The sequence below is a fragment of the Periplaneta americana genome, chromosome 13 (assembly GCF_040183065.1).
Source record: "Periplaneta americana isolate PAMFEO1 chromosome 13, P.americana_PAMFEO1_priV1, whole genome shotgun sequence".
Taxonomy (NCBI): domain Eukaryota; kingdom Metazoa; phylum Arthropoda; class Insecta; order Blattodea; family Blattidae; genus Periplaneta; species Periplaneta americana.
In genome coordinates this window covers 122,877,701-122,905,685 of record NC_091129.1, presented here as the reverse complement: position 1 = coordinate 122,905,685, position 27,985 = coordinate 122,877,701, and the positions used below count along the sequence as shown (strand labels likewise).

The following is a 27,985-nucleotide window of genomic DNA, read 5'->3' as shown; positions in this document are numbered from 1 at the left end:
GGGTGCCAAAAGAAAACTGTTGTGCTAAGTAGTAAAGTACAGATTACCCGATTAACAGTTCAGATCACCTCCTTCATTACTACAGATAATAGAAATTCTACTGTAATCAAAAGATCTTTATACAGCAATAAATAAAACTAAAGAATGGTAGCAAAAATCGTTTATTTACACATTTCCAAACATACTCCTGTCAAGTAAACATCTATTAGACTACAAGTAAGTTTAGACGTGTCTTTTCACAATAAAAAAAACTGCAATTTAATAATATTTAAGCCTATTTTATCATTTGTGTACAGGTTGTATTGGACACTCTTAGAGTCTGTTTGTGCTACTCACTTTACCTAGTGTGTAAATTGTTACCACAGAATATATTGCCGATATTAGTTCAAGTGTAATATTACATCGGTATATACAGTACCTTGCTGGAACAGAGAACAGTATTTGAAATATCCTTAACACAAAGCAATACAAACTTAATAATGGCCCTGGTACGTTAATTTCACAATATTTTTAAAAGTGAATATTACTGAGATACATAAGCTTTACTATTATCGCTTTAAGTAAATCAAATATATAAAGAACTTATTAGAAACGCAAATAAGTAGAGAAAAACTTAAAATTAATAGTATTGTGGGAGGTACTAGTAGTATCAACACAAACATTAATAATTGATACCCTTCAGTCTCAAAAAAGGTTAATTAAAAAGAAGTTTTGCTGCTGACTATTTTCATTGTCAAGAGAACGAAGAATGATCTCAGTCAACTGGACTAGTCACTTTGATTGTCCAAGAGAATAGGTATATGATAGGCCTGTATCTTCTCCACACCTGTTAAAGATACAGTGTATTTGTAAAACGCCCTACAATTTTATGACTTAAAAAGACAAAACAGTATTACATATTCGAATAGCTAGTCAAAACTCTCGATTATATATTTGACGAACCAACAAAAATGAAAACAGTATAAATAAAACTTCTTCTTAATTGTAAGGTATATTGCTTCTTCCCTCCATTCAACTCAATTCTTTTCACACTTATTTCTACATATTTTTAATACTCAAGTAGGTATTATAACTAAATGGTAATAAATATTCTTAGGTGCACGGCGAAGTAGTGGTACAATTAAATCTTCAAATATTAAATCCCATTTTTCTCATACATTCTTTATGAGCTTCTATATAAGATTTGCAGTTTTCTTCTCCATTTTCTATTATGCTGAAATTAAAAGAGAATGTATCAAATTACTTTTCTAGATCAACAGCTGCAAATGTTTAATATGTAAAACAAAAATGTTCGATTTTGTTTCATCTATTGCACTGGAATATTACAGCCTAATTGTCTGTGATTATAAGGTACGCCTATACATTTCTAACATATTAAATTACATTATTACCGCAATATATTCACGTTTTTAAACTCCAGCTAAACACTTGGTTTCTTAAGTAACATTACAAAAATGAGAATACTCAAAGTAGACATTATTTGTAGGTTAGATGGGATGTACTTACCATGTATCTCTTGCTTTCTTTGTTTCTGGACATGCACAACAAGGTTTCAGTTTCTTTGATGCTGTTTCTTCCGGCATCTTCACGTTATTGTTTCCCATTTTTTGCTGTAATGAGCTTGAACTGTTATCAGTTCTTGCTATAAAAACAAATTTGTCGACCTTGAAAACTATTGCAATTAGATTGCACACAGCAGACGATTATTTCGTCGCCAAGGAAGACACGTGATCGATATAAAAGTGTGCCAATATGGCCCTTACATTATATATGTGAGAAGTACAAGTATATGGATAATTTTATATTATTTTCATGAAAAGAAGCACTACATAAAGCATATTAAAAGAAGAATGAGTGTTATTACTTCCTTATATTCCTGCCTAAAATAATGTATTAATTGCTATTCAAAATAAGTTAAATGTTAAGTTGGCCAACCTGAGAAAATTATGAACACAATTTCAAATGGTGAAGCGCATCATTTACGTTAGTATCTTTGCACGCTAGGTACCTTTATCTTTTCTGTTTCAATGAACCTGCGGTAGGTTATGTTATATGACTTTTAGAACATGGATTGCACCTACCAAATTATGTCTTAAAATACTAAAAAGAGCAGATTTGTCTGCGTTTGTCGAATGCGCATATTATATTTACGAAAAGACACTTTTCAGTGCCAATAATTTATTTTGTGTGCACAAGGTTGGAATTTTGAAGTAAGAGGGAAAGGGTGCAATCCATGTTCTGGAGTTTATCCGATTATATATTTTATAATGATAATTTGAAGGAGTTTTGTAGAGGTTGGATTGTAAATTAAATTGAAACATTTACTTTGAAGTCAATGAAAACATGGAGCAAGAAACTATATCTATGATCAAGTCCTGCATAGTATCCAGGAAAGGAGGAGTACCACTTGTTGAACTCAATGGTGAGCTGGCTTCTTGTATTTTAATTGGAAGTAATTATTATAATCAATAATGGTGATAACTCTTATTTGAAGTTGCGGATACAGTAATGCGTTTTTTTATTGTAGGTGAATATGAAGAACTTGTTGGAGAACCTATCCCTTATAAGAGATTGGGTTTCCAGTCATTGGGTGGCTTCATATCAAGTGTCTCGCAAATTAAAGCTACCCGAAATGAAGACGGCAAAACTGTATTAACTTTAGAGGACGAGAAAGTGGCGCATATTACAGCACTGGTTAACAAGCAGAAAGAGGCACAAAGAAAAAGAAGAAAGGTACAGCAATGTGAAAAGAATAATAGTCATGAAGAATTTTGTTCTTTCTCTCTCTCTCTCTCTGGTGAAGTTTTATTAACGTATTTTTTGCACAAACGTCTTTAAACGGGATAAATTCTAAAACACGGGTACTTTCTTTTCCCTCTTACTTCAAAATTGCAACACTGTGCACACAAAATAAATTATTGGTACTGAAAAGTGCCTTTTCGTAAGCATGATGATGCGCATTCGACAAATACAGACAAATCTTCTCTTTTTAGTATTTCAAGATAATTGTTCAGTGAGGTATCCGTATACTGAAGTTTTCCCATTTACTGTAGTAAAAAATAACTGTTTGAAAGGTTAGACATACCTTTTTCTTTAGACGAACAAGTGGGAGGTGAGAGGCTTGTGTTAGTCATAATGGTTTCATCATTAGAACTTACTTTCTTGCTCAGATGGTGAAGTTGAGTAAGATTACAGGCTTGGAAACATTGCAATTTTCACAAATGTACAATAACGGCAATATGAATAAACCCGAAGCAAGTAACATTTCATCACAGTTAAAATGGATGGTTTTTAAATGATGGATACTTTCAATATCTTCATGTCTGAATGTTTTCAGGTGTCGCCTATTATGGTAGGTATGTGTGGAATACCCATGTTTCTCTCTCCTCCCTCGATGAGAATTGCCATTAGTAGATCATCACCTGTTAGATTAGCCTATTCTGATAGTAAAATATGCCCTTGTTTGAGTTTTATGATCTTTTCAGTAAATCCTTTACAGCCAAATGTAATATAGAGAAAGTAATTAGTACTATAAAAATCTATTCCGAAATTTTGACAGACACGATTTTAGCATTTCTTATATCTATGCAGTCTGCAGGCAGGCTTTTCTTTTATTCTAGTTGGCGGTTAGTAATGACATTCAATTATTTATTAACGCTTTATCCAGGAAGCTTGCACCATAAATGTAAGAATAACTTAATTTTCTGAAAATATCAGAATATTCTTGCCTCTCTCTTTCTCTCTCGCTCTAATCTAACATAAGCCTTGTTTTTCCTGTCTCTTCTAGATTTCACCTAGGATATCGAAGATAAAGACGAGAGACTTTAATGCGAGAGGAAGAATGCAGAGGTATCCCAGCAGGTATCTTGTACGTATCTGTATTTTACATTTTTAATATTCCAATTTTATGTTATCATTACTTGTGATAATTTAATTATTACGTACGAAAATTTTTTAAGTTGAGAAGGATTTGTAACTTTTGCATCTTTATTTTATCTGTTCTTGACTGCAGATTTTATGTTGTTGTTTTCTAATACCAGGTGTTTAACAATAAAGTCATTTGACCTCTTGCACTCCAATATTTTTCAAAGATATTATCATGGTCGGCCACTGAAGCACAGATTTTGAGGTGTTACGAATCCATTTCTTGGTTTGAGTTGCACAATGCGCAGTTAGAGGACTGATATATTCTAATTTTATGCAGGTGTTTGGCCAAACAATCATGTCCTGTTGCCAATCTAAATGCAGCTACAGACGATTTTCGCGGTAAATCGGGAATTAACTGTGGATTTTGATGCAGAGAGTTCCATTTTTTCCCTTGGGATTGTGTTATCAAATTTTGTTTGTTGAAGTCTAAGTATGTAGATTTAATAAATCTTTTCACAGAGTAATACGTAGATTTAGTAACAGGTCTGTAAGTAGCAGTGCTGCCCTTCTTTGTTAAAACATCCGCATTCTTGTTTCCCAGAATTCCACAATGGGATGGTATCCATTGGAATACAATTATTTTATTGAATTATATTAATTGAGAGAGCATTTTAGTCATTTCTGCTGTTTGAGATGAAGGTGTGTGTTCAGAGACTATTGATAGAATAGCTGCTTTGGAGTCTGACAATATAACTGCATTCTTAAATTTATTGATGTGGCATAGAAGATTCCTGAGATTTTCACTGATTGCAATGATTTCTCCATCAAAACTTGTTGTTCCATATCCAAGAGATCTATAAAGTGAGAAGAGATAGCACGTAACACCTGCACCGGCACCTTGTTCTCTGGAGATCAAGGATCCGTCGGTGTATAAATGAAGCCAGTTTTGTGGAGAGTACCTAATATTAATTGTCTCTAAAGACAATTGTTTCATTATTTCAGTGTTTACTTCTGATTTCAATATTTCTTCTGTTAAATTTAGATTATATTCTATATTTAATAGAGTTAAAGGGTTTGGTTTAATTTGTAAGTTTTCTTTTAAATTCGGGATATTGATTTTCTGTTTTAATTCTTGAACCATGGATATGAAACTTTTTTGAGTTTTCAATCTACAGAGAGGACTGTATGAATGCCAATTGTTTCCTGATTTTATGTAACATGTAGCCTATATCTATTTTCATTCTGAATACCGGTATGTTAGCTGGAAACGTAGTTTTGTATGTAAAGTATCTTGCATGCATTTTACCTTGTCTAGGGTTATTTGTAGCAAGAATGATCAATTCTGTTGACTTCATAAGCCTACAGCTTAAGTATAGGTAGGTAAAGGTAGAAGAAATTGAAAATGTGTCAGAGATGATTCTCAAAGTCATTGAGTAAACCTGAACAATATGTAGAAGATAAATTATATATATATATATAAAAAAAAAAGAATACAGTTAAGGACTTCTTCAAAGTTTGTTGATTGTACTGTAAGTATACAGTACTATGAGTATATTTGTTGTGGATAATATATATATTTTTTTCTTTAGGTTAGTTTTAAAACTTAATGTTGTATTATATATTACCTGTAGTTTTGTATAGGTGTTGTGGGTTCCATTATAATATATTTTTTCAAAATGAAGTAGCAGTATAAATAACAATTTTTTGATGAAAACTACAATATACTGAGATTTCACTGTATTTGAAAAAAATAAAATAAAATGGTAATTAGCATTTACTTCAAGATCTGTATATGTATGTGCTCTCTCTCTCTCTCTCTCTCTCTCCCTCTCTCTCACACACACACACAATATACTGTTTATTGTTGCAGGCTGGTTTATTCTCTTTTGTATATTCAATAGAATCTTCGTATCTTTACAGGAGAAAGAAAGTTTTTATGGTGCACCAAAGAAAAAGAGTACAAAGTCTTTTTATACTTCAAATGGCTGGAATGAAGAGAGGACTGCACATCAGTATAATTCGTACAACAACTATTCTTCAAGACGAGCTCCATTTTATCACAGCAGAGTAGATGAATATCCTTCGAGGATGGTTAATAGCTTTACCAGAAACTCATATTACGGAAGCAGAACATATACTTATCCTTCTAGAAATGGTAATAATTTGCAGCAGGATAGATTTTTTGAGGAAGATACGGAGGATAGTGAAGATGAAGATGATGACTCCGATTCCTGTAAGTAGATAGCCTAGAATGACTTCTGTCTAATTAAAAGTTCTTGAGTGATGTAAAATGCAATATAAGTTAAAACTCGAGTTGGATCATACCTTACAATTGTTGCAACTGCCACATTTAATTAAAATGGTGTCTACTTCAAAATGGCTGTGGTCGTGATTTGCCTGAACTCCAAATAAAATTAGTTTACAGTGGATTCCTTCCCATTGTGTTATAAAGGGATATGAAAGATATCTACATTGTCTCTCTAGTACTGAGTTGGTTTCTAAATAAAATTAAACGATTCTAATTATCTGTGGTGAAGTTAAAACCACTGTGTCTCCCAAGCTTGCACAACAATTATCTGGAAACGAAAGAAAAATGTTATACTAACTTTATGCAATATAAAACACCAATCAACCTTCTTAATGTGTCCAGCTGTTTGCTGACAACATAAAGTCCACTGTAGTCTATTCAGTTTTCATTTCTCACGAGAAATGAAGGGTATTTTGATTGGTGTTCATTATAGATGCCTGTTGCTAGTAGCCAGAGTTGGGGTGTAGTCAGTATATACTGCAGGGCTGTGTCTTCTGCAACTGGTACTGATGATTTTAATTTACTTCTTTTGTGGTTTATGGATGGACAGTATAGAAGAATGTGGTCCAAATCTTCATCATGATTATTACATCACAGACAAGTAGGATTATCAGAAATGTGAAATCAGTGTAGGTACAACTGTGTGACAATGTGACCTGTTCTGGCTCTTATTAAAAATGTTTGAAGATGTCTGGGCAAGTTTTTTTACATTTCCAGGTCATTTAGTTTCTTTTGTACAGACTGTAAAATTTTTTCTCTGTCAGAGGAGATCCAATTGTTGATCCATAGGTATATAAAATGAGATTTTACTGAAGCAAAAGCACTGGATAGAGATATCACTTGAAGAGGTCTTGGTTGCAAATATGTTGCCTGTTTTGCAATATTATCGACTTTCTCGTTTCCTGGTATACTATATTGACTAGGTATCCATTGAAATGTTATTTCCTTTTGGAGTTTTTTTTTTAGTTTACTTGGTTGTTTCTTAATTGGAATAATTCTATGTGCTTATAGGTTTGGTACATATTTAATTATATTAAATATAGCCCCCTTGGAGTCTGTAAGTATGCAAATAGATTTTTCAGAAATTTGAGTAACACACTGAAGAGCAGCATCAATAGCTAGCAATTCAATGTCAAGACTGGAGGAGGATGAACATAGTATGAAATAACTTTCTTGATATTTTGGAATATAATACCCTGTTCCTGATGTCCTATTAGGATTTAGAGATCTATCTGTATAAATTTGAAGGGGATCCTTATATGTGCTGCAGAGTAGTTCCATGGCACCTAACTTAAAAATGTATGAAGGAACTTCGTTCACAACTGGAGTTTTAGCAATGAGTGTGTCTGTGATATAGATTGGTATTTCTTCTTTGTTCATTTTATACAAATTACGCAGGATATTACCTGACAGTTTGAAGAACATCTGAGATCTGAATGAGGCTTAAATGTATTTTTAGATCTTTTTAATATAAAACATTAAAAACGGGTATCTTTTTATTGGGGCACTCAATATGTTATGAGGAAGTACATGCCATTTAAATGGTACAGATTTTTTCACGATTTTTTTTTCCGTGGTCTTGACTAATGATGAGATATTTACAGATGACAGACCCCGTCACAGATTGGCATCAGTAGTGGGTAATGTTCTCAAAGTGACTGTACAGAACACACAGGTACCAGAGAGCAGTGACTCTTACTCTGCAAGTCTATCTCTTAGTGAAGAGCTTGCCTATCGTGAATTTCTTGCTAGCAGACGTGGCAGTCGGATCGAAGAAAACTTCCAGGTTGGTGTACAGATTTATGTATTTTGTGGTAGAAAGGAGCAGAATGAATAGTAAATATACTGTATATCCATTGTAGTGTGGGTGTTTATGTGACTGACATTGGAGGCGTGAGTGATCCCATGGTATTTTTTTTTTTTTTTTTTTTTTTTTTTTTTTTTTTTAAGTCTTGTGTAGATTTGGAATATTTTGGTTTAAAATTGCAATTACATGTTTCATAAAAAGTTTATGTCTGTGTATATATGAATTTCAAAAGCTTTGCTTTGTTGCTTCAATCTTTTTTTTTTTTTTTTCCTCTGTTGTTGTTTCAAGTCTTTCTGTCTGTCTTCCTTTCATATGAGGTGTTATTATTTGGGGCAAAATATTATCCTCAGTGCTTTACATATACAGTGATCCCCCCCATGGACACACACCAAGATACGGACACTCCTCATATGTGGACAGATTTTTATGTCCCAACTGAAATAATATAGAAGTAATGATAAATTAAACTCTCGTTTACGGACACGGACAGCTATTTCACAGTCCTTAAGCTTGCTTTACCTCCTGACTGCGGACAGAACTTGGATTTCAAGACCTAATGTGTTACAATAATGGAAATAGTAATATGCGTTACAAGAGCAGTATGTTGAAGTTTTCATGTTCGAGGAAAAGTTTGAAAAAGCGAAACATAGTTGAGTTTTTTTAATTTCCGAGAATTGAAAGAAAACATACTGCTCGTGTATCGTACATTATTTTGTGCGAAGATCGTTTATTACATACCTGAAAGAGGAATTTCTAATTAGTTGCAATGAAATCTCCATCTTGGTTTCTGTTCAGTGACGGCAAATTTGCAAAACAAAAATATCTATCTTCAACATTGTTGCTTTAAAATATTTTCTGTGTTACTCCAGCAGGCTTCCTTAATGTTACTTGCATCACGAATGCAGTAACTTTAGTGGGGTTGTAGGGTTTACTTAATTTTTGCAAATATTTAAAAACAATAATTAACAGTGCAATTTAGGTGAAATTGCAGTGGTAAGTTTCCAATTTATAATTATTACTATATTGAATGTCTCTAAAAATAATATGTTAAAAGCCTAAAGCAATAAAATTAATATGTCACTTAAGCGGTAAGAAGAGGGAAATTGTTATGTGTGTTAGGTTGGGAATACTGAATGTGAAATTTTAGACTTTCCGCGGATTGGTTTTGTGCGGAAACCAAGCAAATACGCACAATCTAGCACAAATTTAGTTTTGAGAACTGTACAGAAATTCCTTAACATTAAGAAGACAACAAGGTTCTCATAGGTTACCACTAGCTCAGCCAGCTACCCCTTGTTAGTTGGAAGTGGGTGGATAAAAAAAAAAGTAATAAAATTTAAAATGGGTCCAAGGTTTCCGTGATCGTGAAATTGATTTCGACACATGATGGTGTTAGTAGGGTTATTCTCTTCACTTCAATCAGTTGTTCTGTTTCGAGAAACATGGCACCTGAATGTAAAGGTTAAGTTGAAAACTGTAAATTACAGTACTGCATAACTGTAGAACTAGAATAAAATTGCATGGCACAGTACTGTATTTTCCTTTTTCTGTTTTATCTACTATAGTTCAGAGTTGCAAAGAATTTATTGTAGTACTATATACTGTATTTAGAATTAAACTACAGTAATACATTTTATTTAAAGCGTGAAGGGATACATAATGCATATTATAAATTTACTGTTAGATTGGGGAACCTCCCTCCCAATAAAGGACACCTCCGAGATGCGGACAGATTGTTATGTCTCTTTGATGTCCGTAAATGAGAGGTTTCACTGTAATTTGCTTCCTGTAGTGCCATACATAATTTTAAAATCGCTGAGTTTCACATCTAAATCATTAAAATTATTCAAACTAATGTTATATTCCAGGCATTTCAGAATGTTAACTTGTTGAGTTAGTAAGCTGTCTGTAAGAATTTTACAATGAATAGATATTTTTCTCTTTGCCTTTTTGTCTCATATTTTCGTATTATATTTCCTCATTGCTTTCCATGTAGTGTAACCTGTAAATTGTTTTCTATATTTCTTATGATCTAGTCGTCATCAAATAAAAGAGTTGTTATTAAAATATTTCTGTTAAATGTTTTATTTTTATTATTATTCTGCCATTTATTTATAGGTTCCCCGATATACAGATTAAAAAGTGTTGGTGACAATGGGCATCCTTGTAGCATGGAAACATATATGAATTTATGTTCAATGAAATTTAGTGTTGTATGAAATATCTGTTAAATGTAAGATGTTAGATCATATATAGGGCTTTTCTTTTTTTCCAGTCACTTATTGAGCCCATGCTGTTCAATCATCAGATGATAGGAGATGATTTTTTCCTCAACCTGGCCAACAAAGCAGTAGAAACATCTCAACATAGGCGTAAGTTCTCATCATTATCATGGCAAGTCTCCACTTGTTAACATTTATGAATTAACATGCTTGTTACTGACATCACGTCCGCCCATATTTAACATGCTAAATGTTAAGGCCCATTCACAATGAAAATTAAACATAACGTAAACATTAACATAAGCACATAAACATATGCCACAAACTTAAGTAGCCAAGGCCCATTCACAATGAAAATTAAACATAACATAAACATAACACGTGTGTGGAAACAAACATACCGAATCAACAAAACTACAGAATCTATTACATAAAAATGGAGAATTGCACAATGACTGACGATGTAGCTATTCAATTTATGTTTCTAATAACTACAATGGCATCAGTATATGGCTTTCAATACTTGAAATCAAAGAAACGGAGATGTAAAAAACGATGGTGGATTCATCCATTGAATCAGAGAAGAATACAACAGGGGGACTTTTATAACCACATTCACATACTAATATATTTTGAAACACCAATACTTTGAACTATAAAATAATGTTATCTATAAAATGATTTAACAAATACCTACCTTCAGAATTCATTTTCTGTGCTATTTTTTTCCTTACATTCTCTTTTAATGTAATATCTTTGTATGTTTTATGTTTCTTGTCGTATAGACAAGGGTTTTCTTGGTATAAAATAATCAACTTTTCGTCATATGATTCCATGTTGCGCGCCTAGCTATCATCACGGCCAATAGATCAAAATATTGACTGTAGGCAAAGCCCATGAGATGTTAAACAAAAAGTGAAAACACGCTTTCCGCTTGTGTACTGTTTCCAAATCGCATAAACATAAGCATGAATGTTTGGAGTTTGCAAACTTTCATGTTAACGTCTTATGATTAAGATTAAGTTTATGCTTATGTAATTCATTGTGAATGCTTTCATTAAATAACATGGACACAAGATTTTATGCTTACGTTATGTTTATGTTTAATTTTCATTGTGAATGGGCCTTTAGAGGGTGAAGAATTTGGCTACCTGCCAGTGGCTCATTACAATTAAGCTAAGCACTTTTCTAAGTTAACGTGTTAATCCAGCAAGGTTCAGTTGATGTTTGAAGTTAACTAAGAGAGAAAAAAAAAAGATTAATAAAATTAATTTTAGCATGTTAATATTTATCAAATATTAGTAAGTGGAGTCATAGCACTGCACAATTAGTATAAATTAATTTCATACATAAAATGTTAAGCAAATGTGATTTACTAAGACGATGGACGTGTCTACTTCTATGGTATGCAGAAGGACCTGACAAATTTGTATTAATGGATTTCCATTTCACTATTATTATCTTAATTTTGTATTCTCAAAGTACAGTAAATCTTAAATTATTCTGACATCTTCACACTTCGGGTTATTAACACTGTATAATCGTTATTGTCAACTTTTCGTATCAGAACCATCACACCTAGAGTAAAATTAACCAGCAGTGATGCCTAATGGAAGAAGTCAGCATAATCAAATCTTACTGGTAGAGCACAGGATGGCTTCTTCAACTGACATAATTAGGAACATTAAATCCAGGCATTTGAGATGGGCAGGGCATGTAACACGTATGGGCGAATCCAGAAGTGCATATAGAGACCGGAGGGAAAATGACCTTTGGGGAGGCTGAGACGTAGATGGAAGGATAATATTAAAATGGATTTGAGGGAGGTGGGATATGATGATAGAGAGTGGATTAATCTTGCACAGGATAGGGACCAATGGCGGGCTTATGTGAGGGCGGCAATGAACCTCCAGGTTTCTTAAAAGCCATTTGTAAGTATTGTAAGAACACAGGATGGCTTGTTTGTTACTTGAAATTGTCTGCAACAGAAGTTTCAAACTTTGATTACAAATTCAATAATGTTTATGTAAAGGATACGCTTGTGTGCCTAATATGCAAACATAAATATTTATTATTATTATTATTATTATTATTATTATTATTATTATTATTATTACTATCATCATCATCAGTTGCAATAGTATGGATCAAAAAAGAATGGCAGATGAAAGATTGCTAAAGAGAATCATGAAATGGATACCACCTGAACGAAGGAAAAGGGAAAGATCATCTTTTACTGGATAGGGGGAATTCTTACGTCAGTGAGGGAGAGGAACATTTAAGAAAATTTGTGGACAGATAAACAGTAATAAAGGAGAAGAATAAAAGCAAATAATTTTTAATGATAGGTTGTGGAGAAATGTGTGAACATTATTAAACAGTAAATTTATTATTATTATTATTATTATTATTATTATTATTATTATTGTTATTGTTATTGTTATTATTATTATTATTATTATTATTATTATTATTATTATTATTATATCATCGACGAATTCCAATATCTAAAAATAAAATCACAGATAAAAATTTAATAGAAATCGAAATCTTTCATCTCATCTCAAAAGCAAACATGTTTTTTTGCTCTCAAACCACTGATGATTTCCAAAATTCTTACCACAGTCACAAAAATAAAATGTTACAAAACAATAGTTCTCATTTTAATATACAGAGCAGCAATGTGGATTTTAACAAAGAAAACAGAGAATGCACTAATAATTTTTAAAACAAAATATTGAGAAAGATTTTTGGTGCCATTCAAGATAAAGAACAGTGGCGAATCAGGAATAATAGGGAAGTAAAAAGCCTGTACCTGGATTCAGATGTTGTAGCCATAGTTAAAAGTACAATATTGGGCTGGTTAGGACATCTAATAAGAAGAGAAGAACATTTCCCGATAAAAGTTGCTTGGAAAGAACTACCAGATGGGAGGAGATCTTTGGGACAACACACATTCTGCTGGAATGACCAAGTGCAAAGGGATCCGGACTCGTCATCTACAGTAAAATTTGGCAGCAAGAAAGTTGTTATGGAAATGTAAACAAATGGAAGCAAAGCCTGGTTATTTTACAACCAAATGTTCATAGTACATTTGCTTGTTTCACGCTTGTGTAGAACATTCAACATGAGTGTAGGTCCATTATCCTAATCTGAATTGGACTCTAATATACTGTACTCTAACGTTTGGCTTTAAAGCAATGCATGTAGTCCTTTCAAAATTATCTTGAGGAAAGTTAATTTTCGTTCTTAAAAGATTGTGAACAAAATTGTGTGTTTGTGATTATATAACTTAGGGACTGTCTGTAAATTAATTCATATGTTTGTATAATGATTCACTATCACCATGTAACAGGTTGGGCCCCTGAGGAGTCAAAGTGAGGAAGGGAATCTTAAATCCTTTTCACAAGCAAGTAACAAAGTGTTTATACAGAATAAATAGTACTCTACTCTTTAAGATACGAAATATGGTTACAGAAAATTCCGAGTGCCCTGAGTTTTCTGGTAAAGATGTTTATGAACTCTTTGGTTAGGGTGGAGTTCAAACATCTGTTTTGTAATATCTACAGACGTGAGTCCTTCTCATGAACAACTCTGCTTTGCTATTCCACTTGAATTATTGTCTAACTCCTTCCATTTAGCTTGGCTGGTCCTCTGAGTAATAAAAAACTTCTATTGACTGGAGAGACTCTCGACTTCTTTTAGTGATGTCAGCAGCATGTTGACTTATCACCATCCAACTCGAAGCTCCCATTAAAATATAATACATATATTCATATTACACTTGTAATTTCATTGGTTGTACAAGTAAGAAATGTGCTTTTTACTTGTAATCTCTTCATTTGTTCTTATTGAGTTGTTTCATGCACACAGATGGACAGAATAAACGTTATAGGTGGGTACAAGGCTTGGATATCATTTGTAGCTGAAAGTGTGACGTGTTTAAGTGAATGAGATATTGCATCTTTTTGTATAATGCTTCGACTTTTATTTTATTTCGTATTATGTCACTTCACTTTATTACATCTATTCTGTTTATTTGGTTTCATTTGTTTTACTTTACATTATTTATTTACTTTGATTTTTTAAAATGTAGTCTTATTTTTCATTTTTGTGTCTTTATTTTTTGTAACTACATTTGTTTGTGACCATATTTTATTTTACTATACCGTATTTGATTTTACTTTCCATCATTTTTTGTTTATTTAATTTCATTTTCGTTCTTTTTATTTTACTTTAATTTCACTTTCCTTCAATTCCTTGATTTACTTTACATTATTGTGTTTTATATTGCTTTATGTAAATTATGTGTAAAATGGAGTGGAAAAATTCTCAGCACGAGCCTATATTACACGAGTGTAAAAAGACGCATATTACTCACATGTTGCATATATAATCTTATTTATTTTCATAACAATAAAACACATTTTCTAGAAGAAATTTATTTTTTTCTCATAATCAAAACATAAATCCTAAGTTGTCCAAACAGAATAGAATCTCTAGTAGATTACAGAAGGTCAGAATCGATTTTTATATAACATAATAGAGCAGACCATGAAATGTACAATAATAGTATATTATGAAATCAGTTTATAATGTTATACTTTGGCACAAGTTATGCCACCATAATAGAAGTTGTAACGTTTTAATTTGCATGGTAATATTTTATGGCACTGATACAATATTGTGAACGATTTTGACTACCTATAAAGACTGTGTGTGTTAAATATTGGAGAGCAAGAGAGTTAAAGGCTTTATTGCCAAGAACTCAACATTAGTACAACAACATAATGTAGGTGTATGATAAAGTTATTTATTGCACAAGTGCAATAAAGTAACTTTATTTTACCCCGTTCAGGAAATACCTACATTTTGTTATGGTAGCAAACAAATTACTATTATTTACTACCATAACAAAATGTAGAGGTTTTCGAAACAGTTTTGCATATGAAAGGTAAGTCTTTTCTGCACGCAATGAAATAAAATCACTTTATCGCACATGGTCTATAATTATTAAGAAACCTTGTCACCATAAAAGTAGAATGCCATTACTGTTAATATTAAAAATCGGCCCATTGCATAGGTACTGTAAGCTATTAGGAATTCTGTTCTCTTTGGACATCGTAGGTTACATTTTTAATATGAGAGTAGAATAAATCTCTTCTGAAAGATTAGTTTTTTGTTATGAAAATTAATAAAATTATGTAAGCTACTTCTCTGTAAGTTGGACTCTTTTGCACTATTATAATTTCAGCACTTGTCTACTGCTCGTGCTGATAATCTTTCCATTCATAGAAAAACTTTCAATTTATGCAAGTTACAGTATATACATTTAAATAATGTATTACCGGTATTTCACTTTATTTCGTTGTACTGTATTTTATTTTACTTTCTTTTATTTCGTTTTATGTCATTTATTATATTTGTTTTTCATATTTTGCTTGATAACAGATGGACAACTGTTTCATGAGTGTTAAGCTAATTATTTCAACGAAATACTGGTTAATTACAGTAAGTTACAACATGAATGTCATTTCTTCACTTTCATGTCAAACAATGGTTGCAATGTTAAGTGGATGTCTCTGTAAAGTGTCAACTTATGTACGGTAGCATATAAGATCACAAGTACATGATTATTATCTATGTAATTACTAAAAATATGACTATGTATTTTCTGTTGTCACCTTTATGTAATGAAACTGCGTTTTCTTAACAGGTAACTCATCATACAGTTTAGGTTTATGCATATCTGGCCAAAGAATTCGCGACTGCTATAGGAGGATATTGCAAAGAAGTGTCATTGCAGAATATCTGGTTATTAATTTGGGAGCTGTTGACGTGGTGGAGGTAAGAAACTCTAAAAGAGAAGTGAAATCTTGTTTTTATGTTAACTTTCCCATTGTCACAGTTATTATTAAAACATATAAATGGATTCAGAGATTTTAGTTTATGCAAAAAAAAAAAAAGACAGTATACATACTAAAAGAAAATATTTATGTTTTTATACAAATACGTCTGCACTGTTTCAGAATTAGTGTAATATAGGCCTAGTTAATTTCTTTGTCCATATTGGAGAGCAAGATTGTTAATGACAAAAACTCAGCATTAGTTAACAAGTTTTTTTAAATTTCATTCACATATTTCATTTCTTTTCTTTAGTCAGATTGTTAAGTAATTTTTCCATTTATGCAGTGTGTTTCAGGTGTATTATTTGATATTTGAGAAATGTATTTCTTGGCCAATTCATCATCCTTATAACCTGATATTTCTGTGTCAAAAGTTAGTTGAAAAGCTTATTGCATTAGAAAATTTATAATTTTTCTAACTCCAAGTATTGTAGTGCCATTATTACTGATGTAGTAACTGAGGTCTGTAATAGCTTACAGATGAGAATACTTCTGATGAATTGGTTGGTTATGGACAGAGCACAATGTTAGTTAAATTTGAAAAAAAAAAATGCCCTGTAAACAAGGAGATAAAGCACTATTCTCCTTTCCTAAGTGAATAGTTTTTTTAGTAGTTGCACAAAAAAAGTCCCTTGCATTACATGTTTTGGTCTTACAAGCTGTAAACTTGCAGAAAATATACATTCACTTACATGTATAAATAAAAATTAGTTGTGTATAAAAATTCTTAAAAAGAAATAACTTCGCTTTTCAGATTTTGATATGAAAAAAAAATGTTTATTGCTTTTCAACATGTGGAAATGTACAGTAATATGCAAGTGACATCAGAACACAGACCAATTTAAAATATTTGTACATATAAAGGTAAGCGTTCACTACATCGTATCGCACTCCTCGTACGAATTGCACGCAACGGATATTTTAAGTGCAGTGCGTTCACTGTAATGGCTTCACCTCATCGGATTCCCCTATCAGCTGTTTAAAACATGACGTCGTATGATATTGACATTACTGAAAGCAGAGGAGTTGAGGTTAGGTCTATTAATTACGTCTGATAGCGAATAAGAATTTGTAATTGCTTCATGCGTCTTAATTGAATAGGAAGAAACGAAAGAAATATTCGTTATATAATATATTTGCAAGAAACGACTTGATTACTGTAATGGGAATGCCTCAAATTACAGTATATAATTCTTCGCAATTTTCTACACGCGAAATAAGTTTTCTGTCTGCCATTTTGGTGCGACACTGAACATGGCACAACATAATAGTAACAGTTGACCAATTAAAATTGATTTATTAAAGAAGGCCATGATCGCACGCATCGGAAAAGTTGCCCATCTGAGAAACGTAGACGGATTTGCTGAGAGGCGATGCATCCGATACGATGTAGTGAACGCAGTTACATAACAATTACAGCAAAGATAGTCTTTTTCCGGTCCGTGCGATTCGTCCGATGTGTGCGATACGATGTAGTGAACACTTACCTTTACAGTCATCTAAGTTTTACGTGAATGAGATAAGATTTGTGTTGCAAGAAGCATTTTATATGTGGAAAAATGTTGAAAATTGGAAAGCAAGGAAGCTGAGATCGAAGATTTGTGTCCTAGCAATTTAAATGCACTGCTTTCTTTTAAAAATTTCTGCAAAGGGCCTTTAAATATGGCAGATTGGGAAAATGATAGTCTTTTTTAAAGGATTTAAGTGATCCAGATTATTGGTATCTGAATTGTTGCAATTTATTGCACTTGCAAGTCTTCCATATGACCATTAGTGAATTATGGTCCTCTGAATTGTTTTTTTATTATCATAATGCTGGTTTTGAACTGGTAAATTAGTAATAAGTCACTTTTCACCTGAATATGGTATCAGTTTCTTTTAATTTTCCTTGTCATTTCGGTGCTCTGGCACCCATTACAACGTTAATTTTTATGGGAATAAAAAGAATGTAAAATATTGCCGCACTAGTTTAGAAGTAAATGGTAAGACGTGGAACTTGACTATACGAAAATACATTGCTTATGATCATTTAAATAGACAAAGATTTTTTATTCATTAGAAAGGGTTTACTGGAACTATAATATCCATTTCTTTTCACTTGAAATATTTTAATATGCAACCAGTCTCATGGGCTAGTAGTCAGAGCTTCTGACTATGTTCATCAAGTTCCAGGTTCGATTCCCTATTAGAACACAGGAATTTTTCCTTAAAGGAGGAATGTTCCTGTGTTCGTCCATGGTCTGGAAATTAGGTTAGGCTTAGGTTTAAGACCTCTCCTGGCACTTCATAATAACCATATATCATCGGGACAGCAGGTGCCCCAACTTCAGAAGTGAGTTACAAATAAGCCATTGCCAGGAGAGACCAGAAATGTGAAATGACAAACTGGTGGCATTGGAGAAAAAAAAATGTACTCGTAATATTCTGATGTGAATAATGAAAAACTTATCTTTTTAAATTTGGAACTTGGTTGAAAATTTCAGCAAAATCAACTTTTCTGTTGTTTTTCTCAGCAGCATATACTTTTTCATACTTATCCTATTCGATTTTTTAGGCCAGTATCTTTGCTTTAAGTATAGAAATATTCAGTTTATGTAGATGCTATTTTGTATGCATAGTGTTGATATTTTTAAGAGATTCCTCTGTCTCTAAATTTCACCTACTTCTGCTTCAGTAATGTGTAATATTAATAATGGTTTTTTATTTCTCAGAATAATTCAGCACATCACAGATATATTTAAGAAAAATTTAGTGATCAGCTTGCATTAATTTTCTGTTTTCCAGGGAGTGGATTTGTCAGACATGAAGTCCGATATGCTTGACTTGTTGGACATTCTGATGCCACAGGTTAAGTCTGTAGTCATACTGACGATCCCCCCTCTTGTGAACCTGTGCCACATCCAGCGGAAATGGTCGACACTTTTGTCATTTAACAGATGGCTGACACAGCTGGACACTGGTAAGGAGAGCCCAGATGTGTACATCTAGAACATGTGCAAAATCACTGACGTGCATGTCTTTTGAGTGTGGGGGGGAGGGGGGAGTATGTGGCGGAAATGCAAGCAGTAGGGGACTGAAAAATTATAAACACACTAATATTACTCTTGCCTCAATTATACCAGGTGGCGCATAAATCGCATGACACTACAAAACCCTATTTATTTTTATGCATTCTTATGTTCAAATGCTATCCTCTTGCATTAATGAAACAAATGAATAATCAACTGACTATTCTTAGGACAATATGTACAGCAAACCTATCATGACAAAATTATCAGTGAGGGAAGTGGGAGAAAACCAGAGGCAGTATGCTACCCCAAGATTTTCGCCTGGCATACCTCGATTTAAAATAGGCATACCCTCTCCCTTACAACATGTATGTATACATGATGTATACAATAAATTGTTTTGTGCAGTCAGTACCGCGAATCTTTGGAGCTTACACAGCATATTAAATTTCTTAATAAAATGATTTCAGTTGTTTACTAGATTATTTTGCAATGTCCATTGAGTCTTATTATTTAAAATAATGTTAAACCTTTAAAGTGTCTTACTTAATTATTAATAAAAAGTGCAACAACAACAAAATTACATAGTCACTAAAGTGGCAACAAGCTACACACCACAGCCGTCTATACTGAAATACTACCCTTGTAAGCATTCCAGGGTTGACATATCAAATAAACGTGTCTAAATACACGTTGAATTCAGTTCCAGAAGGCTGTGGTTTAGATTCACGAAGCAAACTGATAGTACTCTTTGCTGTGAAGAAATGTATAAACAAATTTTTACGAATCATATTTTTTCAGTGACGGTATGTCATTTTTCACTAACAGTATGTTTTTTGGCCATAGAAACTAATGGTGATATTCCACATCGGCATATACCGTCTCACTTCCCTCCTTGGTCTTTGGTGATACCATCTTAAAATACAAAATCGAGTGGCTTATACTCCTCATTGTCAAATGACTTTTGCTCTACCCACTGTCCTTATGTTAACAGAAAGATAATGTTGCATTACAAACATTGCAGTGTGCACTGTAATTTATTCATTCCACATTCAGTGCCAGTTCTTGGTCAATTCATCATTAAATTTTGACATTTCCCCCCTTCCCCCCCACCACCCCCAGTTGTTGTCAGAGTTACGGGATAAATTTAATTCTATGATTATCGAAAGTACCCGTCTAATGTCTCGCATTATACAGAAACTAAACCATCAGCATAGTTCAGAATGTCCACGCCGGTGGAGTTTAAGGCTCATTCACAATGAAAATTAAACATAATGTAAGCGTTAACTTAAGAATATAAACGTTACGGTAAAATCAAGAAATCGTACCATCATTCACAATGGAAACATTAACATAACAGCAAACATACTTGGTAACCATGGAAACATAAAAACGACGCCATTTCCTCATATTCTGTCGTATACTTCAGCACTCCACGATTGTATTCTGTTTGCAAGTCACGTAAGCATAAGCATGAAAGTTTGGAGTTTGCAAACTTTCATGTTAACGTCTTACGGTAATGTTTATGTCAATGCTTATGTGAATCATTGTGAATGATCCCATTTGGTAGCCTGGGCGCAAACTTCTGTGTTTATGTTACGGTTATGTTTAATTTTCATTGTGAATGGGCCTTAATGGTTAGCACATCTAGCCGCGAAACCAGGTGGCCCGGGTTCGATTCCCGGTCGGGGCAAGTTACTTGGTTGAGGTTTTTTCCGGGGTTTTCCCTCAACCCCATATAAGCAAATGCTGGGTAGCTTTCGGTGTTGGACTCCGGACTCATTTCACCGGCATTATCACCTTCATCCCATTCAGACGCTAAATAACCAAAGCTGTTGATAAAGCGTCGTAAAATAACGTACTAAAATAAAAAAAAAAATAGTTCAGAATTTCTCTGCTGATCTGACACTATATTCAGGCATGAGTTCACTTCCCACATGGGCAGATTACCTGGTTGGGTTTTTCCTAGATTTTTTCCAACTGTAAGTCAAATGACCTGTAATCTGTGACAAATTCTTGGCCTTATCTTGCCAAAATACTACCTCACTACCCCCAATTCTATCGATTCTAAATAACCTAGTAGTTGATAGAGTATTGTTAAGTAATTATAAAAAAAAAATAATAAAAAATTACGTGAAACTTAACACATTAACACATAAAGAGAATAAAAAACTTAATTCACTTACTTTGATTGAACTGAAGAAAAGTTAATAATGCTTATTGAACTTTACCTCAGTCAAAGAATTTCTTGTTTCTCCAAAAATACCGTAGTTAGCAAACTGCTTGATCATAACAACTTACAGTACTTTAATTGTTGACATTAGTTAAAGTGATACGAAAATAACAGTTGACCTCTGACTCAGGAAACCGAATGAATCATAAAGTTGCATCATAATATTTTTTCTATCTACAGTTGAAAATAGGAAATTTTGCAACTCGATTAACTGTCACATGGGACACAGGACATTTACTACAGAGGTGAGGTAGTCTTATCTAAATTTGGATATATGATGATGAAATAGCCTCTAAACACTTCTACTAGGTTAGTTCGACATTTGTTTTATGATTTATTCATTAATTGTTCTAAGAAGTTCGTATGTTTTGTGGTGCAATGAATGCTACAACAATGATGATGGCTAAATTAAAACACTAAAACAAACACGAAAAAAAGCTCAGTGTTGAGTGATCTGTTAAATGTGCCCAGTGCAGAGATAAAGGCGAGGACTTAGAAAAGGGACTTTGAGGGGAAAGAGGATTTTCGAAGCAGAACAGTAAACATAGTAAAAGTATGCACTGAAATTAGGTTCCAGACTGATGATGCTGTAATTTGAAATATCTATAGGTCAAAACACTACTTTTTTTTTTTCCAAATCAATGTACTTCACTGCAACTGTAATATGCAAAATTGACGTAAATAAACCTGAATATTAAATGCTTTATTTAACAAGAGAAAAGAAAAATGAGCTTCCAAACTAATCACCAAAAACTGCACTGTCATGCTGCATGAGACCTATAACATAGAAGCAGCTTAAGGAAATGACGACAGTTTCAAGTGTCCATACATTCAAAACATCATACATCAAAGAGCCATAATGTAAGGTATGGATGTATAAAGCCAAACTGAATTATTGCTGAATTATTGGCAGCAAAAATTTCATCTCCTGTTCTTTATGTTGTCTAATTTCACCCTAGTTTTGTCAGTTAACTGGTAGGTCAGTGCGTAGAGTGGAGGTCACGAGTTTGAGACCCATTTAATTTATACCTTACTACAGTATTTTCTTTATTTTTTGTCATGTTCTACAATTAAAATTATTGTAATTTTCTTATAGACCTACTTCTCATATGTTTAAAAGAGCTATTGCTTCTTTTCTTAATGCATAGCCTTACTTGCGGAATCAACATTACTTAAACGAATATTAAAATATTTCATTTAAATCTGATGTATAGTTTCATTCACAATGTTTCATTCTGTAGGGGAGTGGTGTCGTGTTGTGGATATTTGGCCACTGTTCCGTGGTAGGAGAATCAAGATGTACGACTATTACGAAGAGTAAGTATGCAATACTGCTGTAACCTCATTTTAATTAATAATCTGACTGGATACTAAATGCTGTAATGTAGAGTGGAGATTTTATGAGGAGCTTATTTGCAAAACGATCCTTGTCCATTCCCATAACTTTGTGGGAAATTACGAAAAACTGTTTTTAGGTTAAAAATTTCTTACCAGCTAGAAGACAAGAGCTGCATTGGACTGTTCCTAGCCCTGACTAAACATGCCTACTCCGAGGTTTAGATACTATAAATGATATTTCTGTATGTTAGGGATAATTTGGTTTTCTGGGTCGTCCAGTGAAGTGTTGGGTTAAAAGCTCAGCAGTGAGATCATCAAGGGCGCACCACCCCTTTCAAAGTGATAAGTTGTAACATTTTTACCGAATTTTTAAGCATTGATATATTATTCATATATATGTACATAACACTTTTTATTTTACATCTATTGTGATATTACAGTTTCTCCCCAAGATGTTGTTAACGAACTAAACAAAAAGCCAAGAAGACTGGACTTCGTTTTGTAAAATAACAGAATATGGGTGGCTTTTCTTTGTATTGTTGTATGTATGTCAATTCTAGCACCTTAGCTTAATCTTGAGTAATCAGATCATTGTGTTAAAAATTTCCTTAATTAATTATTATGTAAAGAAAATAAATGTAAACATACACTGAATTCTACTTAATAGAACCACGTTGGAACCATGCGTTTTGGTCCAATAACGCTGCCTATTAGCTTAGAGGGACAAATACAGTACATGTATATAATTCCTGTTAAGAGGATCAGTTGCATTATTGGACCAAATGCAGTTATATTGTCAGACTCCAAAGCAGCTATTCTATCAATAGTCTCTAAACACTCACCTTCATCTCAAACAGCAGAAATAACTAAAATGCTCTCTCAATTAATATCACTCAATAAAAGAATTGTATTCCAATGGATACCATCCCATTGTGGAATCCTGGGAAACGAGAATGTGGATGCTTTAGCAAAGAAGGGCAGCACTGCTACTTACAGACCTGTTACTAAATCTATGTATTACTCTGTGAAAAGATTTATTAAATCTACATACTTAGACTTCAACAAACAAAATTTGATAACACAATCCCAAGGGAAAAAATGGAACTCTCTGCATCAAAATCCACAGTTAATTCCCGATTTACCACGAAAATCGTCTGTAGCTGCATTTAGATTGGCAACAGGCCATGATTGTTTGGCCAAACACCTGCATAGAATTGGAATATATCAGTCCCCTAACTGTCCATTGTGCAACTCAAACCAAGAAATGGATTCGGAACACCTCAAAATCTGTGCTTCAGTGGCTGGTCATGATAATATCTTTAAAAAATATTGGAGTGCAAGAGGTCAAATGACTTTATTGTCAAACGCCTGGCATTAGAAAACAACAACATTATTGGACCAAAACGCATGATCCTAATGTGCTCCTATTAAGCAGAATCCACTGTATTTTACACTGCACTACTTTCCACTGACAACAAATCCAGATTATTTTCCTTGTTGTCAGAGGAGTCATATATATTTTTCCTAATAGAAGAGATGAATAAAGACCTTGAGTTTCCCATACTTATTTTTTCCATACATACTTAGAATCTTCACGAGAGACACTCTTGAAGAGAAAGAGAATGTCAAATGTTTTTAAATAAGAGAGAGAAATTATACGAAGATAATACAATACAATTCTGAAGTGTGGAGGGGAATTACATGAGTAAATACGGTACTGTTGTTAGAGCTGAGACGAGATGTTATGGCACCAACCTGCGCGAAGTTTTAAATTGCCGGCCAGCAGGGTAGAGGAGTGGGGGTTCTTTGGGTTACGGTTCTCAAGCTCAGAGCGGCAGGCATATGCGTTTCATCTCTTTCCAAAAACATTAGTCTTATCTTAGTATCACCACTTTCCTACTCAAGAGTCCAAAGGTACCTAATGAAATTACACCCGCTATTCCATCTTTATATTCTTATTCTCCGTCCGAATCAGACGACTGGTCTGTGCTGGAATCAAATGTCCCTAAGTTTATGGAAATTTTCTCCAAAATACTGTCCATCACGTGCTCACTTTCAATGTAATTGTTCTCTACTTTCTTCACATAATCATACACTGATATCCATTCTTGGAAGAAGCGATTACAGAGTCGGCCTCTACTTATGCTAGCAGAGAAATTATAGAGGAATCTTCTTAGGACTTCCTCATCAGAACTGTCTACAGCTGCAACAATCTTCTTTTTCGGCTCAATATTTTTCCCTTGTTTCTTGATTCTTGCCAAGGTTTGCTTTGAAATACCAGTGGCAGCCAGTACTCTTGCACACACTCTTTTCAATTGAATTGGTATTCCATTTATAGCCTATTCTGACATGAATTTCCATACATTGTATGCTATTTCATGTCCTTGACTATGAACTACTCTATGATTTCACATCTTAGACAATGCCATAATGAGGGTGCTCAGAAGGACAATGTTTTCAGTATTAGCAATAGCGGTAGTAGCAGAACGATCTGAACACTCGGAATGCTAGTAACCAACTAACCCAACACCCCTCCAGTTGAGTGTGAAGGCGAGTCCAAGCAAACGAACTAAAATGCGTCCCTCGCACTGGTGCCATAACTTCTCGTCCGGGCTCTACTGCTACTAGTATTACTATCATCATCATCATCATCTGTTCTGGTAGAATCTCCTCAATCATTTATTTTTTCTAATAGTACCCAAAATTCTGATGAAATTATATGTAACTTTTCACACGTCATATGTTTTCTTTTTCAGTTTCCCAAGGAAAATTGCTGATTCTACAGCCTATTTGGTGCTCTGGAATAGTGCTGGACGTAAGAGCATTATTGAATACCTACGAAGAAAATTACTATACTGATAGCTGTGCCATCTGTGCTTCATAAGTTCATTGGAGTTCATTATTTTTGATACCTAAGACATTGTTATACTCTCATTCCTGCTAGCTGTGTGAAAGTATAGACACAAGCAGGTACATATATAAGACTGCTAAAGTAACATACCAGAGGAACAGGAAAGTCAAGTATTTCTTATATTGCGTAGGAAATGGATCTGTGTCCCTAGAAACTGAGAGTCATTCCTAATCATCCTGCTGCCTGTTTGTATATCAAATGTATTAGATTTTACATGTTTGTTAGCTTTTTGCAGTAGGTTTCCATACTTACTGGTGTTTTGTCCACATTTTACAAATGAACTCTTTCATACCAAGGAAATTAACAGAGCAGTAATATCTCTGCCATAATCGTCGTCATCATCATCAACAACATCATTCACTGACATTTCCATTATTGTAGGTAGTCTGTATACAAAACCTCTCCTAAAATTGCCGGTATTCCTTATTTTATTGTATTAATCACTCACGTTTGTTTCTTTATTTTCTCGTGTAAACAACTGCAATGTAATACATGGGATCAAAGTGATTTAGTGTGGTTCGAGATCGTCATGGTGATGAATGTGATGCGAGGTTTTTGTATATATGAATTGTATATGAATCATGTCATTTGGAATTATATGACTGTTCCGTGATCAGTGAATAATCCAGTTCTGAAGAATAGTTCTTAGTAACAAATCCAACACATAGTCTCCTCAACATGTAGCTCCAAAACACTGGATATCTTTACATCTAGGACATTGTGCAAATAACTGAAAGTGATTTGTTTTGCGTTCACATGAAATTTGTCGTCACCATTGCATTTGTAACAAGTGATCTCTCCAGTTAGTACGCAATTTCCGAATAGTAGTAATTGTCTTTCGATATTTAATTCTTTTCTGTGATACAAAGTGTTCAGTAAATCCTATTCAAGAATAGCCTGGAGATTAGAGGATATAATACAGTGAAACCCAGATTTTACGTTTTTGAAAGGACTTAAAATGAATACAAAATCAAGAAAAAATATAAGATGTATAAAAATATAAATCAAGGATGGTGTGTGGATAAGCTTCAGGGCTTCTACCGCGTTGTCTTGGTGTTCTTGGCTGACGTTTCGACCGCTGTGTTGTGGCCATCTTCAGAGCTGTTGTTGGATAAGGAAATAGTCTGCCAGCTCTTATATATATATAGTAGTCTCGATGGGGGGAGTAATTGCTGTGATAGGTCGTAGGTTCTCCTTCTGGCATATGATTGGTCCTATGTGGTCCAATCCGGTTGAGGTCTGTATGAAGGGGAGTGTTCATATTAAATACTGGCCCTCATAAGGTCCGAAAGAGTGACCTTATGAGGGCCAGTATTTAATATGAATACTCCCCTTCATACAGACCTCAACCGGATTGGACCACGTAGGACCAATCAATCAGATGCTAGAAGGAGAACCTACGACCTATCACAGCAATTACTCCCCCCATCGAGACTACTATATATATAAGAGATGGCAGACTATTTCCTTATCCAACAACTGCTCTGAAGATGGCCACAACACAGCGGTGGAAACGTCAGCCAAGAACACCAAGACAACGCGGTAGAAGCCCTGAAGCTTATCCACACACCATGTACACCAGCCGCGGAAGCCTACGCGAACACATAAATCAAGGATATTTAAATTTAAATTTCAGGTAACTTGATGAAGACAACAAAGCAATTCTATGAAGTGACCACCCTGCCAGTCGTGGTCTAACTTTTTCATGTCATAATTTCGACAAAATATGAGATATTGTTAGGGTATGTTCACTAATGGTTATTATAGTGTTTATTTATCAGTGTTGTTAGGGTAAAAGTGATATAATGGAGGAAACTGATTAGAGAAGTTATTATATTTTTATTATCATTTGCCAAACAGCATTTGCTTTCCACTCCATTCCTTCATTGCTCTCTGAGTAATATTTTCCTTTTATTTTAGTGTATTTTATATATTAGTTGCTAAAGTACAAAAAAATATATATATGTAAACTCTCACAAAATTGTACTTATTTTATGAGAAATGAAACAGTAATGTTCTTTTTTTCTAAGAGTAGTTTGTTTTTTGCACATAGTTACTTCTAGTTAGACTTTAGTCATTCTTTTAAAAATGGTTCTTTTCCAAGTATGTTTTAAGAGACAAGCTTTTCATCGCCCTAATTGTTGTCTAGACATTAGACTGTTGTTTCAGTGTACCTACCTACTTACTTACTTATGGCTTTTAAGGAGCCCGGGGGTTCATTGCCACCCTCACATAAGCCTGTCATCGGTCTCTATCCTGTGCAAGATTAATCCAGTCTCTACAATCAATATCTACCTTCCTCAAATCCATTTTCATATTATCCTCCCATCTAGTCTCGGCCTCCCCAAAAGTCTTTTTCGAATCACTTTGCTTATTTATGAAAAT

The 27,985-nt window shown here is 33.7% G+C and overlaps 1 protein-coding gene across 2 annotated transcripts; it reads left to right on the top strand.

Moving 5' to 3' along the window:
- Positions 1–1,943: 1,943 nt before the first annotated feature.
- Positions 1,944–26,846, top strand: LOC138712344 (maternal effect protein oskar-like). 2 transcript variants are annotated; one of them, XM_069843998.1, is made up of 11 exons: positions 1,944–2,038; positions 2,333–2,422; positions 2,528–2,733; positions 3,788–3,868; positions 5,788–6,100; positions 7,780–7,961; positions 10,258–10,354; positions 15,921–16,051; positions 18,895–19,069; positions 22,593–22,668; positions 25,446–26,846. In XM_069843998.1, exons 2-11 carry the CDS (start codon positions 2,344–2,346, stop codon positions 25,546–25,548), a joined length of 1,443 nt encoding a protein of 480 aa, XP_069700099.1. In that variant the 5' UTR covers positions 1,944–2,038; positions 2,333–2,343; the 3' UTR covers positions 25,549–26,846. The 2 variants fall into 2 exon arrangements, with proteins under 2 accessions (XP_069700099.1, XP_069700100.1); XM_069843999.1 differs by lacking the exon at positions 1,944–2,038 and having other exon boundaries at positions 2,049–2,422.
- Positions 26,847–27,985: the final 1,139 nt, after the last annotated feature.

Excerpts from the sequence above, each read along its gene's own strand:
- LOC138712344 (XM_069843998.1), top strand. The coding sequence starts at position 2,344 with ATGGAGCAAGAAACTATATCTATGATCAAGTCCTGCATAGTATCCAGG. Across the intron at positions 3,869-5,787 it reads GGTATCCCAGCAGGTATCTT|GAGAAAGAAAGTTTTTATGG; the intron begins GTACGTATCTGT and ends GTATCTTTACAG. Across the intron at positions 6,101-7,779 it reads AGATGATGACTCCGATTCCT|ATGACAGACCCCGTCACAGA; the intron begins GTAAGTAGATAG and ends AGATATTTACAG.